Source organism: Plutella xylostella, chromosome 28, assembly GCF_932276165.1.
Source record: "Plutella xylostella chromosome 28, ilPluXylo3.1, whole genome shotgun sequence".
NCBI classification, from domain to species: Eukaryota; Metazoa; Arthropoda; class Insecta; order Lepidoptera; family Plutellidae; genus Plutella; species Plutella xylostella.
In genome coordinates, this window is record NC_064008.1 from 5,998,917 (window position 1) to 6,015,187 (window position 16,271).

Genomic DNA, 16,271 nt, shown 5'->3' on the forward strand with positions numbered 1-16,271 from the left:
TGACGCTCTGTCATTCAAAACCAGTCACATTTTCATTGGATTCGCTATCCTTTTCTAACTTGCCAAATTTCCGTAAGGGATTTTCTTCTTCCTCGCTCGCTTTGTTCGTCTATACGCTAGTATATACTAAGTCTATGGTTTAGACCAATCCTAGATGACAGTACAAATATACCTAAGAAAAAGAACAGTACCTGACTGTTCTTTTTTGATGTTGGTGCGGTGAAAAAGTAATCTGAAGAAATGTGGCACCAACTTCAAAAAAGTTCAGTACCTGCTTAGGTATATTTGTACTGTCACCTAGGATTGGTCTAAACCTTAAATTATTTCTTAATTTTTAGTGGTTTTTTGAAGTCGTTTTTTTTTCAAATTATTTTTTATTTTTTTTAATTTTTTTTTTTTTTAAATTATTATTTTATTTTATTATTTTTAGTTAATTTGAAATCATTCTCAATCAAAAGTAAGATGCAAATGATACCAATATGTCCTACTCGTTAATACGAATCATTCATGCCCAAACACCAGGTAGTTGCTATATACCGTTGAGGAGTTCCATAGACTGCCTTCCGTTTCCATCATCAGATCAGCTCAAGGTCACCATAATATCTTTTTGTTATAATAAATATATTTACGTTCTAAATTTCATAAGAATCGGTTGATAAGTGCCCAAAATGGAAATTTATACCCCTGTTTTTACCCCTTTACCCACCCTTGGGGGTGGAATAAAATTCTGAAAAATAAGAATTTTCAAAATCGGTCCATAAATGGCTGAGTAATCGATGAACATACATAGAAAAACATACATAGGTACAGACAAATTGAGAACCTCCTCCTTTTTTCGAAGTCGGTTAATAAAACTAGTTCAATACTCAAATTTTAAACCATTTTTACATATAATTACTTACTTCATTCTTAGTAAACACCGAGTAAGAAAACTTGAGCTGAAGACGGAAGTTTCGGAATATTTATTAATATTTTAATGAAATTCCTCCAGGATGCCAGTGAACTAATGGAGTGAATACTAAACAAGACTTAACCTCTTTCCAGCTTTGTTTGTTACTTCTTAGTTGATTTTGTTAAAGTGATTTATATTATGGCCTCATATTTATTATCATCAGGCACTGCTGGATTTTATATATTTTATAATGTCCTCTGCAGCCACATCAAACCATTGACCATAAACCTGACCTTAGTCTTCCTTAGAAGAAGAACCGTTTTGTGGTTGGTCATGGGAATGGTATAGATTATAGATTAGACATAAATAAGTAAAATAAGATCAATGTAATAAATATTTTCATATTGTTAGTATCTACATTACCCTTATCTAATAGTAGGAGCCAGACGAAAACAAAAGACACTTTATCAAACTATAGTTTTGTGTCCATTAAAATTGCCAATTGGATCGTTTGAAAGCTTTCTAAGAAGTACGTCTGAAGGATGTGGGGTCAAGGGCATGTCAATGTCAAGGTGAATGTGAAGTAACAACAGTTGTTACAGTAAGAGAGTATAATTAGATGTGTGGGTGTTTATGTAATTACGGGTTGACCTCTAAAAGTTATGTCGTTGTCGGTCCCCAAACATGTGATCGTTATTGTTTGACGGGTGATTTTTTCGTGATATTTGTGTATTTTTATTTCGTTATACGCTTATCCTTTGTAATTTATTTTACCTTATGAATCAATTAAAATTTTGTTGCTTTATTAAATGATTTTCTCTATGTATATCTTATTAAATTACAATCGTCACTTTATTGTCTAATAACGGAATTACATCACAATATTTGGCCTCAATACCATTGTTCCCCACATTCATATTCATTTATCCATTCAAATGGAGATATCAAATTTAAATGACTTTCAGACATGCCAAGGCCACAACCGATACCGTTTTAACATCTGCTCTATATGTATCATTAGAGAGATTTAAAATTAGTACGTATGTTACTTTGATCAAATAATTATTAGGTAAGTATTTATGTGCTTTTGAAGATTCTAATGACCGATGACCATTCCGTTCCAACTAGATCTTTAGTGTTTGTTTCGTGATATAAAAGCGAATCGGAAAGTTCATCCGGCCAGGTCGCAGTTGCAACAATATCAAGATCATCTCTGCCCTTTCTCTCCATCGTGTCCGATTTACAACAATAGACCAGATTTTCATTGACAACTCACGATCTCAATGGGATCTCTCTGGTTTGCGGTTCCGCACTAATCAGCGATCTGCAAGGATCCAATTTAGCTCCTATTTCCCGGTAGTAAGACACATAATAGGCAGGATGATAGTGTTATTTATTGGCAACAAATGGGGTTATAGTAGTCAGTTATAGTATCAGATCGGTGCAGACTGTTGGGCGTATTCACGAAATTTCATCATGGCGTCCTACGCTTTAGATAAGGTTAGGGATGTGTCTATGGTTGCACCGATATCGATAGTTTCAATAGATAATTATTTATTAGAGTTCCATTTTTAACCGACTTCAAAAAAAGGAGGAGGTTCTTGAAGTTGGTGCCATATTTCATCAGATTACTTTGTCACCGCACCAACATCAAAAAAGAACAGTTCCTGCTTAGGTATATTTGTACTGTCACATACGAGTAGAATTTGTGTAAACCTTAAATTATTTCTTACATTTTAGTGGTTTTTTGAAGTCGGTTTTTTAATTTTTTAAATTATTATTTTATCAGAAATATTCTCAATCCGTTTCGGCAAACTGGCTATTATTTCTTACTAAAATAACCTTTTTGGACTGTTAAATGTTTATTTATAATATAAATTATGTGTCCGTAGTTACTAGACCTACATATACACTTGCAATTAAAGTAAAAGAAATTGAGATATCATCTAAGTAGGCGAGTAAAATTAACATTTATTTTCTAATTAGGTATGATAAGTAAGTAACCGGATTCAAAAAGAAGATTGCAATGTTAACAGCTTCTTTAAATAGCAATAAAAATTCACAACAACGGATAAAGTTAAGAGAATTAGCTTTCCATACAATTAAATGCAGGATTTTGGATAAGACAAAGCCTGAATACATAATAGACCTACAGCTTTGTGAAATTGCAAGCTAAAATAATCCCAATTTGTAAATCATGACGGGTATTCTGCCATGGGCAGGACAAAGGAAATACTCTATTGGTATTCCGCACACGAAATGTATGTCACGACATCTTCACACTGTTTGATAAGTTTCCTATCTCAACTTTGCCTTTGTTGTTTTATCAAAATGCAACCAGGAAGTTGCGGAGACCTATATTTTCGCGACTTTTATTATGTACAATTTAAATGAGAACTAAATTGTCTATTGTGACATGTTTTGAGAGGCTAAATGCGTAATATTATTTCGCCATGATAGATAGATGTCTTGGGAGGTCTTTGCCCAGCAGTGGGAAAACACATAGACTAATTAAAAAAAAAAAAAAAGATAGATGTTTAAACTGAATCAAAATATCGATAGCTACGTCATCCCGGGAGGCTCCTTCTCAATCCATTATTCTGAATTTTGTTGACGACAGGATACTATCGATATTCAGATCCCACGAGCCCCATCACTACCCGCCTACGTCCCGCTCACTATGACTTTCTCTGACGCTCGCCCACTGATGGATTTGTACGTAGCAAACTAGTGTGGGTGGGGATTTGTAAAACTCCCTTCCGCGGATCATGGGTGAATGGTGGATGTCTTTATGGAAATTGTTGTTTTGTTTTTTTCCAAATTGTGTTGAAATTTGTTCATAATCAAATTTTGGGAGTGTTTTGAAAGAATATGATTTGTGGGAACTTCTGCCTAAACTAATTATTGGGAGATTCATAATATGTGAAATATGATTTGAATATATTTAGATTGTTCTTAGCTATTTCAAACCAGCTAGCATAGGGTAGGGTAGGTATAAATATGGTATAGGTATAACTTAAATGTAAAATTCTGGCCATACGTTGAAAAATTATGTACTCGTGTTTAACTTTCGGGAGATAACAACAAGTTCGATTTGGTATGTTGTGATGGTTTGTTCCACGTGAATGCAAACAGTTAAATGTTTGGAATATACATAATTTCCAAAGCCAAATGAATGCGGGATGTTCGATTCGATAACAATAGCATTCCATCGTATTTAAACTAATCTGTTGGCTAAACACAATTAGTTGTAATTTTCTCCATTGTGTGAACAATTGTGCAAGTAAAAAAGAAATATTTGTATTGCCGTCATTTCCGTAATCTTTTCTGTTAATTGTTATAGTTAACAATGATTAGAAGTACGACCTATATGTTTTTATTAGTTATGATTTTTATGATGGTAGTTTCTGTATTAGGTAGAGGACGGTATACCTAGCAATCGAAATGGGAATGTGCCGGTTCTAAATATAAAAAGTCTATATTGTAGTCAATATAGATTTTTAAGTTATTTTCGTCCTCATTGTTGCATTAAATATCGGCTGAACTGCAAGTAACTGTGAACAAAAGGTCTTCGTGACATTTATAAAACGTTGCTCCATAGTAGTTAGTAGTTAGCTATAACTTTGCAGTTAAGCTAAGGGTAATCCAATTTTAGCCGGTGATTTAATGTTATTGAAGCAAGCAGCAAAAATAACATAATTCTATATGGTTTGGTAATAAGTTTGTTATTTGTTGCTATCAAAATTGTGTTAAATTCAATGGTAATGATAAATTAATAACAATAACCTTTTATCTATTTGTAACTTGTCAGTGAATCAATCAATGTCTTAATTTTTCCAGCATTATCTGTATTGCTATTCGTGTTACTCTGAACGCCAAAGCTACCATACCTAGTCCGTATCGTATGAATGGTGTTCATTTAGATCAAACCAATTTTTCTTAACAATCATAACTTTTGCACAGTTCATATCAATAAACATATAACCTACATCACTTGCAGGTGCCACGTTAATATCGTTTCTCTCGATATCGTCTCCATCAGTAATCTCCCCAGTAACGTTATTACGGAGCACTTAGACAGCTAATCGTTGTCCCAATTGCGTTATGTCAACGTCAACGTTATTATCTGATCCCCTGCCGTTGCTTCAGGCGTCACTTTAATTTTCCAATATCGCCGTTACAGGTGCTAAAGTTGTTGCATTTGTTGGAACTGCTGTGGAGTAGGTATATCTTTAGAAGAAAATGTAAAAAGGATCAAAGTTCTTCCCTGCTTAACCTTCTGCGTCCTGAAGTCGCGATATCGAGTCTATCAATAATATATTTCTATTGTGTCTGATTTTAAGGAATCAAGCGGTGAAGTAGTTTTCTGGGTTGGAAATCAGGTGGTGAATTTCAAGAGCATTGATAAAAATACAAATGAATCTTTAAAGTAGTCGGTCCAGCGGAGTTAACGTGCCATTACTAACGCCAGATAATCTTAATAAATAATCGGTTAATTTCTTCATTCGTGTCCAAACCAAATTATGAAAAACGGATAGAGACTAGATAACATCGTCCCTTGCTTCGAAACTTTTTTTTATTTTCGACTTTTCATTTCCTGCATTTACCCTTCAAACATTTAAGAGTTCTTTTAGATTCATCCCGTCGCTGTAATTTGTTTTGTTTTCGATTTGATTTCTTATTCCCTTTGCGCTTTATTGAAGGATCCGAGCTTCCTGTTTATTGTAAAGGGCTGCTCAATTGGACTTACTGTGTTTTATTTTTGGTCGTTTTCCTTTTTTTGGAGAGAATTTCGCGGTTCAGTTTTGCAGTTTTGAATATCATCGTGACATCATCAACTCCCAGTGCAGGATAGCTGCTTCCATTACACATGAGTAATATACAATTTTTACAGATAAACGATACTGCTAATGGTAGTGATTGCTTTAAAGGACAAATACGGCACTCTGTCTGAAGTCTGAGGCCTAGAAAAGCCGACTGGGGTTAGAACATCTAGCAATCTACCGACTACCTGTCACATGATTTGAAAAATTACCGCGACGGTGGTCTAGTTACCTTGTTAAACAATTGATGCTGTTTTCCGCATTTAATGGGGACGAATAGTCAAGAGTTCTGTTACCATCCTGTAACCAAATTCCTTGACCTCACTCGTAGTACATACGTAGATACATTTATTCTAAGGTGTGATAACGATTTCATTAATACTAAATATAGGACAGTAAAAATACATAATTAAGACAATAATGTAATGACAACAAGAGCATTTATAATTTTAGCAAAAGGGTTCTGACTTTTATAAGCACATTTACAGAGGAAAAGCATTATATAATGTATATCCTCAACATAGAACAACGCGGACTCGGGTGTACATCCTAAACATCAAACTTTTCAAGTCAACTTACTGACTTTTTGAAATAATTAGTATCCCGGCTTAATTTTCAAAGAGTTCACAAATAGGGTTCTCGTTTTGGCCCATAGCATTCCTGTCTCACTCAGTTATGGTCTATTCTGATGATGTTGTATCCGCCGGGTAAACCGGAACAAATCACGTATTTTAATGGAGACGAACCTCTTCCTTGTCTGTGAAGATGTCTATCCTATCTAAAATACCTATCCAAAACTGATATCGAACTAAAAGTGTATACTGAATTTCAGTGATCAGATTCAATCTCGGCGACACAATAAAGTCTAACTAAAAATAGTCGTCGCTCCTCTTGTTTAGGAGTTGGGGAATCTGGGTGACATATTTGACTGTACAGTTTTGGGTCGGGTGTAGGGTTTCGTTTTTCCCGACTTTTTTCTGTTCCCGGGAAACGGGAATTATTTTGAAGATTTCCCGGGAATTCCCGGGAAACGGGAATTTATTTTAAATACTTGGTTTTGCTATTTTCTGGTATTAAAAGTATATAAAATAGTCTATTAAAACTCTTACAATTAAATCAAATATCTTTTATCACTCGTATAGGTAGAAAAAAGCAACAGTCAGATAAATTAACAATCAAAATTACATATAATGATTTGTTTTATATGCCAAATCATTTGTTTTTCTTAATTGTAAATTAAACAATAACAAAGGTATTATAATTAACAGTTTGAAAAATAGAAAAATAATTACACTTGAGGAAATGTTTTAGAAAAATTAATTCATTCAACGATTTATCGCTCAACCTACTTCTTATTTTGATTTTTTTCTATGCGTTAGTAATTTTATAAAAAATAAACGCGGACATAAAACGGGGACATAAAAAAATATGACAGGTGTCACACTAGTGTTAGCTTCTTTGGTGGTATATACAGGGTGTTGCAAAAAGGGTATACTAAGCCGAAAGCATGTGCAGCATGGTATATCTAAGCCCGAAACTAAAATCAGAATTTCAAAATTCGCGAAAAAAATATTCATTTTCCATAGAAACTATATTGGTCACGTGACTTTTTACTATGGACAATGACTTTTTTTTCGCGAATTTTGAAATTCTGATTTCAGTTTCGGGCTTAGATATACCATGCTGCACATGTAGGTTTCGGCTTAATATACCCTTTTTGCAACACCCTATATATGTAAAAGCCGATCAATTGTTTGGTTTTAAGTAGGCGGGAGGACCAACAGATAAATAAAGATGAAAATATTGAATCAGGAAGAGGTGAACGCAGATTGCGTAGAGTTTGGCACGCCTCAAGGCACCCAAGCGATAAAGCAGCTCTAAATAAAGCATCTCGTGAGTTAAAGAAGATTCTACAGGAAGCTAAAAATGCCACCGTCAAACACTATGTTACCTGTCTATCGGCCAATGGTAAAGGTGAACATTCACTGTGGAAAGCCACTAAAGGGCTGAATCAACCCCAAATAGCAATTCCACCAATAAGATCAGGAACAACCTCATGGGCCCGGAGCGATAGTGAAAAAGCAGAAGTATTTGCTAAACATCTCGCGTCAGTCTTCCAGCCAAACGAAGGGGAAGAAGATTCACTGATAGATGAAGTGCTAAATCAAGACTTTCAACTGGACCTACCATTGAAACCTACATCCCCGAGAGAAATCCATCGTAGAATTAAAGAGCTGGAAACCCATAAAGCACCCGGGTTCGACCTAATCACACCTAGAATCCTCAAAGAACTGCCTAGAAGATGTGTTGTATTCCTCGCATGTCTATTCAATGCTATCTTTAGAACTCACCATGTACCGAGTATTTGGAAGGTATCTCAAATCATACTAGTTCACAAAAATGGGAAGCCCACCGACAGAGTCGACTCTTATCGCCCTATCAGCCTGACGCCGATACTATCAAAGTTGTGGGAAACAATTCTCCTTCATCGCCTTTCATCTACCTTGGCTAAGGAAAACATTATCCCAGAACACCAATTTGGATTCCGAAAAATGCACGCCACAATTGAACAAGTCCACAGAGTATATAACGCGGTCCGGCAATGCTTCGAGAAGAAGGAATACTGCTCTGCTGCATTCATTGACATTCAACAAGCATTTGACAGAGTTTGGCACAAAGGTCTCTTGTACAAAATCAAGACACTCTTACCTCACTCATTCTATCCTATCTTATCATCATACCTCAGTAACAGACTATTTCAAGTCAAACAAAAAGAAGCAAGATCAAACCTCTATGAATGTAAGGCAGGTGTCCCACAGGGATCAGTCTTGGGCCCAGTTCTCTACAACATCTTCACCTCGGACATGCCCCAGACTCCGAGAGTAACTATAGCCACATATGCTGATGACGCGGCATTCCTATTCTGTGATCGTGAACCCGAAATTGCATCACTAAATCTACAACTCCAGCTGGACCAAACAAACATTTGGCTTAAGAAATGGCGCATAAAGGCAAGTGCTCAAAAATCAAACCACATCACGTTCACACTCAACAGAAGGGACTGCCCTGGTGTCAGATTGGGCGATGCTACTTTGCCCCACTCCAACTCTGTGAAATACCTTGGATTCCACTTGGACAGACGATTAACCTGGAGCAATCACATAAAAAAAAAGAGGGATGAACTGAACTTAAAATTCAAGAACTTGTACTGGCTGCTGGGTCGACGGTCTGTTCTTTCAGTTGACAACAAACTTCTCATATACAACAGCACCCTGAAACCAATATGGACTTATGGTATTCCTCTATGGGGGTCAGCTGCCAAATCTAACATAATGTGCTTACAAAGGGCTCAAAACAATGTCCTAAAAGCCATATGTAACCCACCTTGGTTTATAAAAACAAGTGAAGTTCACGATTACCTGGGGGTACCGACAGTACAGGAAGAAATTGCTTCATATAAAATGAAATACAAGCTCAGACTGGCAAATCATCCCAACTCACTAGCTTCTAATTTGCTAGACCCATCTAACCTGACTCACAGGCTCAAGAGAGCAAATGTGCTGCATTAATAAAGGGGTACTGTAGTGTACGGACTAAGGAAGCAAGTAAAACAACCGTTGCGTATGGATGCTGGTTTATTACTGTTTGAGCACGGGAGCCTACCCACATATATGTTCATATATATCACTCCTCCCACACTATTCAGAAAACCTGAAGACAACAGAAAATAACATAATAAGTATTAACCATATAACCATTATAACAATCATAGACTTACTTCTAATATGTACTTATAACTAGATAACATTCTATTGTTTACTTATAATTTACATTCCTCTGGCGACATGCTCGCACCGGGCGGGGTGCGCGGACATCGCTCGACAACCCGCCCCCGTCAGCGGGCTCGGGGGGCGCGGGGGGTCGCTCGGTCTCCGCCACGGCGCCTGCCTGCTCGTCTACCGGCCCTACACTACTAGGAGCCTCCTCCTGCGCCTCGGCCCAATCATCCTCCTCCTCCTCTAAATTTTGCCTTAAAGGTGGATGCTGAGGTTCACTTGTAACAGCTGTTACAGACGAGGAACATGCCTGGGGTGAGCGCGCGGGTGAGTTTAATGAACTTGTTACATCGTCATCTACTAACACCTGCGGGTGAGACGGCAAGCTATCATGTGTCTCTTTCTCGTCTGAAATCATTTCAACATTGGGCAGGCCCGATTTTTTTCTTAATTGATCTATATGTCTTCTACAACTTACATTATAGTCGGTGGCATAAACCTTATACATACGATTACCACATACATTTAATATTTTACCTAACGTCCATAGTTCCTTTTTCGCTTCGTACCATCGCAGCCAAACCACATCGCCAACTACTAATTGTCTACTGCTATTATTATTATGTTTTCTATGTTTACAATCAGAGTCCGGTAATATCAAATCCAGTCTAGACCTTAACTCACGCCCTAACATTAACATCGCCGGAGATACACCAGTTGAACAATGTGTAGTATTGCGATATTGGAATAAATAGCCTAAAAACTTTTCATTTAGTTCAGTTTGTGAGACATCATCGTGTAAAATACACTTCAACATTTTCTTGCAAGTTCTAACAGAATTCTCTGCCTGTCCGTTACTAGCCGGGTGGTAGATTGGCGATGTGACGTGACGAATGCCATTTACAGTGCAAAAATGACTAAACTGAGCTGATTTTATTTTTACATCATTATCGGAAACTAGAACTTTAGGTATGCCAAATGTACAAAATATTTCCTTTAATTTGCTTATAAGCGCACCCGTCGAAGTACCTCTATTCATAAATAGGCACTCAAGCCATTTACTATATGCATCAATAATGACTAAGTAGGTTCTTTGACCGATGGATAAATAATCTATATGTATCCTAGTCCATGGCGCCGTCTCAGCTGGCCAGGGCGCGGGCGGGGCGCGCGGGGGGGCGCTGCGCACACTCGCGCATTGCGCACACGACCCTATCCAACTCTCGATATCTTTATCAATAGACGGCCACCAAAACCTACTCCGCGCCGCACATTTACTTTTCACTACTCCTAAGTGACTCGTATGCAACTCTTTCAACATATGATCACGATATTCAGTCGGTATAACTACCCTGTGACCCCGATAAATACATCCATCTTCGAATTCTAATTCCGCCTTACAATAAAAATAAGGTAATATATTCCTACATGTCACTTTCCGCGGCCAGCCGTGATTCATATATTTGATTACAATCTGTAAAACTCTGTCTGATTTGGTGGCCTTTTGAATATCATGAAATTTTACAGGTGAGATGTTGGTATCAAGGAACTTTAAATATGAATAATCCTCTCCCGTGGAGGCGGCGGCGCCGGGCTCGGTCTGCGGCGGCGGCGGCGGCGCGCGTGAGAAATAATCGGCGACCACATTCTTATCTGTTTTTATGTATTGTATTTTGTAGTTATATGCTGATAACAAAATTGCATACCGTTGCAAACGTGACGCGGTCATTACGGAAATACCGGCTTTGTTACCAAATATAGATAACAAAGGTTGATGATCTGTTTTTAGTATGAAAGGTTCCTGACGGCCGTATAGGTACTGGTGAAAATGTTTCACCCCGTATACAATAGCAGTGGCCTCTTTCTGTATTTGACTATAGTTTCGTTCGCTAGTACTCAAAGACCTCGAAGCGAACGCGAGTGGGCGCTCCGTGCCCGCGGCGTCCAGCTGCGCCAGCACGGCACCCAGCCCCTGCGGGCCCGCGTCCACCGTCAGCACCAGCTGAGCGTCAGGGTCAAAGTGGGCCAGCATACGGTCGCATGCCAGCTCGTTCTTCACACTGGTGAATGCATTTTCCTGGCTCTCCCCCCACTCCCACTTGGCGTTAGCTCGGAGCAAGTCGTGCAATGGACTTAACTTTGCGGATGCGTTCGGAACAAAATTTCGGTAGTAATTCACTACCCCCAGGAATCTTTTAACTTCTAATGCATTTTTAGGACGCGGGGCTTCTAGTATCGCTTCGACCTTCTTTTTACAAGTACTTAACCCGTTTTTGCTAATTACATACCCTAGGTAAGTTACACTTTCTTGAAAGAAAACACACTTTTCTTTTTGTAACCTCAGTCCCGCGTCCCTCATTCTACTCAGTACTTCACGTAGTCGTGCTAAATGAATGTCTTTCGTTGGACCAGTAATAGCTACATCATCCAACCAACAGCTAACACCGTCTATACCTGCAAGAAGAGTCTCCATTGATTTTTGGAATATTGCGGGGGCGTTAGCTAAACCATATACTAAACGAGTATATTTAAAAAGACCTTTACAGGTATTTATTGTGGTAAGTTCCTGTGAACTGTCTGAAAGAACCCACTGATTATATGCATTGCTCAGATCTATTTTCGTGTAGCACTCACCACCGCCTAATTTCGCGAAAACTTCCTCAATGCGAGGCATCGGATACTTATCAATCTGTAAATCTTTGTTTAAAGTAACCGAAAAATCTCCTGCAATTTTAACCTTCCCGTTATCTTTTAAAACAGGTACAATTGGCGTTGCATAATTCGAGTAATTCACGGGTACCAAAATACCTAACGTTACCAATCTATTAATTTCGTCTTCGACTGCTTGCTTTAATGCAAAGGGTATAGGCCGCGCTTTGAAAAATTTTGGACTAACTCCATCTTTTAATTTTAAATCGACTGTACATTTATTAAATTTTCCTAATTCGTCATTAAAGAGAACAGAAAATTCCTTCATTAATTGAGGTACTTCGATCGGAACAGTTTCATTTATTTTGTTATTACTTATCTGAAAACATATCTTAAATTTTGCCATAAAATCTCGGCCTAGCAGTGGAGGCCCGCCATTTTGCACAACATATATTTTCAATTCATGGCTGTTATTCAAGTATTGAACTTTAGCAACAAAATAACCTAGCGGAGATATTTTGTGACCATTATAAAGGCACATTTTTAAATCACATTTATTTAATTTTATATCATTAAATTCTGCCTTGTATATTTTGTCAGATATAACCGTACTTCCTGATCCAGAATCTAATTCCATTTCTAATTTAGTGTTGTTCACTGTTACCTTCATAAGAATTGGAGAATAACTTACGTACCTCATATTAAAAACGTTACATTCTTTGCATTCGTAACCGTCATTACAGTCACCGACCTCTGCTGGTTCCGTATCCAGATTATGCACTCGCGAATGACTTGCATTTTTCGCACTTTTACACACTTTTCTAAGGTGCCCTCTAACACCACACACTTGACAGCGATAATTTTTAAACCGGCACTTTATCGCGTCATGATTTTTAAGACCGCACACTGCACATCGCCACGTGTCATCTCCAGCTGGAGCTCGGCTCGCCGCGGCGGGCCCGGCCCGCGCGCCGCTCACCCGGTACACCGGCTCCTCCTTGACGACAGCGGCGGCGCGCGCCTGCCGGGCACTCGCCGCCTGCTGCGCCACCTCCTGAGCCTTCGCGAACGTCAGTTTCTCCGCATCCACCTCGAACAGGCGGTCGCGCTCGGCGCCCGCGCTCAGACCCAGCACGAACCTGTCGCGCAGCAGCTGGTCCAGCGCGGTGCCGAACTCGCAGTACACGGCCAGCCCGCGCACGCGCACCGCCCACTCCTGGATGCTCTCGCCGGCAGCCTTCCTCGCCTCGTAGAACTTCTGCCTCTCGGCCAACAAACATCGTTTGGGAGTAAAATGCTCGTCTAGTTTGAGCACCAGATCCTCGAACTTCACATCTTCCACTACCTTTGGATGTAGTAAGTTCCTCGCTAGACGGTAGGTATCATCTGATAGATAGGTTATGAGCAACGCACCTTTACTATCTTCTTTTATACCGTTAAGTTTTATGAATTGCTCCAGCCGATTTTTAAACACAGGCCATTCCTGTATATTATGATCGAATACACTTAGATTACCGATAAAAGACATTTTAACACGAGACCGTTACTTTAATTTTCTTATCGCGTGGGTAACAATGGCCGCTCGTCGACAGTGTAGTGTACGGACTAAGGAAGCAAGTAAAACAACCGTTGCGTATGGATGCTGGTTTATTACTGTTTGAGCACGGGAGCCTACCCACATATATGTTCATATATATCAGGTACTCTGACAATGGTCAGATCTCTCTGAACGTCAATGATCTTTCCACAAATCTGATAAAAGTCTGGCGACTGATGGCAGAAGCAACAAGAAAAAAAAAAAAAAAAAAAAAGGAAGAGGTGAAACAAAGTGATGTAGATGAGTCATTTATCTTTGCAATGCAAGCTGCGCAAAAACAATAACACGTATGATTTTCCAATAATTTAAGTACAACAAAACCGAGTTTCTGATCGTAGACGACAAACCTGCCGGTATTTTTTTTGGTTTAAGGTAGGAGAAACAGATAGATAAAGACGAAAATATAGCATAAAATCGATAAAAAATCAAACCCGGGAATTCCCGGGAATGCTATTTTTTTCCCGGTTTCGGGAAGGACAAATTTCCCGGGAATTCCCGGGAAAGCGGGAACGAAACCCTAGTCGGGTGCACTATTCGCGGATTTAGGTGTCTGAATCATATCGATTAATCGTATGAACATTTTATTAGATTTTTGACATCTTAACCAATTAATACGAGTAACCAGTTAATTTAACATCAAAGAAAGAAAGAAAGATACATTTATTTGACACACTGGGACAGAATAATAAGACAAAAAAAGAAAAAGAAACAACAACAAAATAAAGAAAATACTTAATACAGAACAAACAAAACAAATAAATAAAGGTTGCTGTCCAGAGTGTCAAAACGGCACCAGCTCAGCATATGCTATGGATCAAAACAACATATTGTTTATGACAGCTAAATAATGTGGTCATATAAAATACACTTTTTCACTAGTCGCTCTCTAGTCGTAATAAGAGTCGGTTTTTCTGTGTCTGTAACCAAGGTATTAGAGTGTGTTAACTGATAGATATAAGACTATTGAGAGACTAATAATCTTATGAATTATCGTAGGTTTTTAAATTATCACTTACAGACTTTTCAATCCCCAAATGTTACCAAGCAAAAGGAACCAATTTTTTAATAAACTAATACAAAGTGGTAAAAAGTTTTGTTTAGCCCCTTTGACTGACGGCGACTAATTGAAACCGCTAAATAGATTTTGTTTGATCTTCGTTGTGAGACAGTTGTATAGAATTTTATTAAATATAATAAAAAAAAAAACTTTTGTTGAAGATGATAACACTACATCATAAGTATATAACACTTTAAAATATACAATTATACCTACATACTTGTATCGATAAATTTTATATCTAATCTATGTATAAATTTCATGGGGTAGGTTCTGCATTGTTGCACCCTCTTTCACTAAGGATTTATCATACTCGTATTATCACTGAGTGTGTCCGATTTTTCAGGTAATGTAATTTTCTCATTGACACTAACAAATTATGTTTTCGTTACAGGTAAATCAACGTCAACACATGGAATACTGCAGGTATTCTACTACTCTGTGATCAATATCCAAAGGACGAGGATCACAATAAAAAAAAATACTGATTCAATCTGAAGAAAAAAAAATACACGGATAGCAAAACGAAAGCTATCCGCAATGCTTGCTAACTGTTAACTGAATTAGTTCGGTCTACCGGATACCGAAACCTTGAACTTTGAAATCGTTTATTGACACATAAACCAACTTGGTAGGTATAAATCGCAGAGTCCGTATCAATTGATTGATTTGCAAAATTATTTATTTAATAGATCATTCTTTAATTAATTTGTAGGTAAATAAAGGCTATGACACTACAAATTGTGATACATATATTATTATAAAGGCTGCAGTGATAGATTAGTCCTGTAAACAAAATTCCACGGCTTTATTTACAATCATATTTTATTCAAATAACCCCTAGAAATATTACATTGATTATTTAAAAACTCAACATCCCTGCATTCATTACAAAGGTCAAATGCGGTAGATAAGGATGTCGACTCACAAACGGGAGCGGAATTGTTAGGTATACGATAATGACTGACAAATAATTACAATTTACTCTACTTTTTAAACTGGATTACCGGAACATGAAAAAATATGACATTATTACCAATTATTTGTTTGCGTGAATTTATGGAATTATGGTCGGATGACTAAGTTTTGGGTATATTGTAGTTGAATTACAACAATAATTACTGATACCACCGCCATATAAATGTAGGTTAACAATTTAAATAAATAATAAATAAAATAAAATAAATGTTCTTTATTTCAGGCAGCACCCATATAAAAAAATAATTACAATTACAATTAAAATGTACATCATAATATAAATACAATAAAATATAAATTACAATAAAATTAAGTAGGTAGGTACAATATAGGTACCTACAAGTCAATTATTATTAATTAAAACTAGATAAAACATTTAAAACTCTTAACTAGAGTTTCCCGTTCTCGCTCAGGTGCACGCGCAGCCAGTGCCTGAAGAAGGGCCCCGCGCACGCGTGCTGCTCGCAGATACCACGCAAAATACTATTTTGACTATCTC

The 16,271-nt window shown here is 37.6% G+C and overlaps 2 protein-coding genes across 2 annotated transcripts in view; one reads left to right on the forward strand and one right to left on the reverse strand.

The window, feature by feature from the left end:
• Positions 1–16,271, forward strand: part of LOC105393462 — a 124,194-nt gene that overhangs the window by 42,235 nt on the left and 65,688 nt on the right. The window lies entirely within an intron of this gene.
• LOC125490909 lies at positions 9,341–13,834 on the reverse strand. The gene is made up of 2 exons (XM_048631390.1): positions 12,836–13,834; positions 9,341–9,426 (listed from the first exon to the last, which is right to left on the reverse strand). Exons 1-2 carry the CDS (start codon positions 13,666–13,668, stop codon positions 9,414–9,416), a joined length of 846 nt encoding a protein of 281 aa, XP_048487347.1. The 5' UTR covers positions 13,669–13,834; the 3' UTR covers positions 9,341–9,413.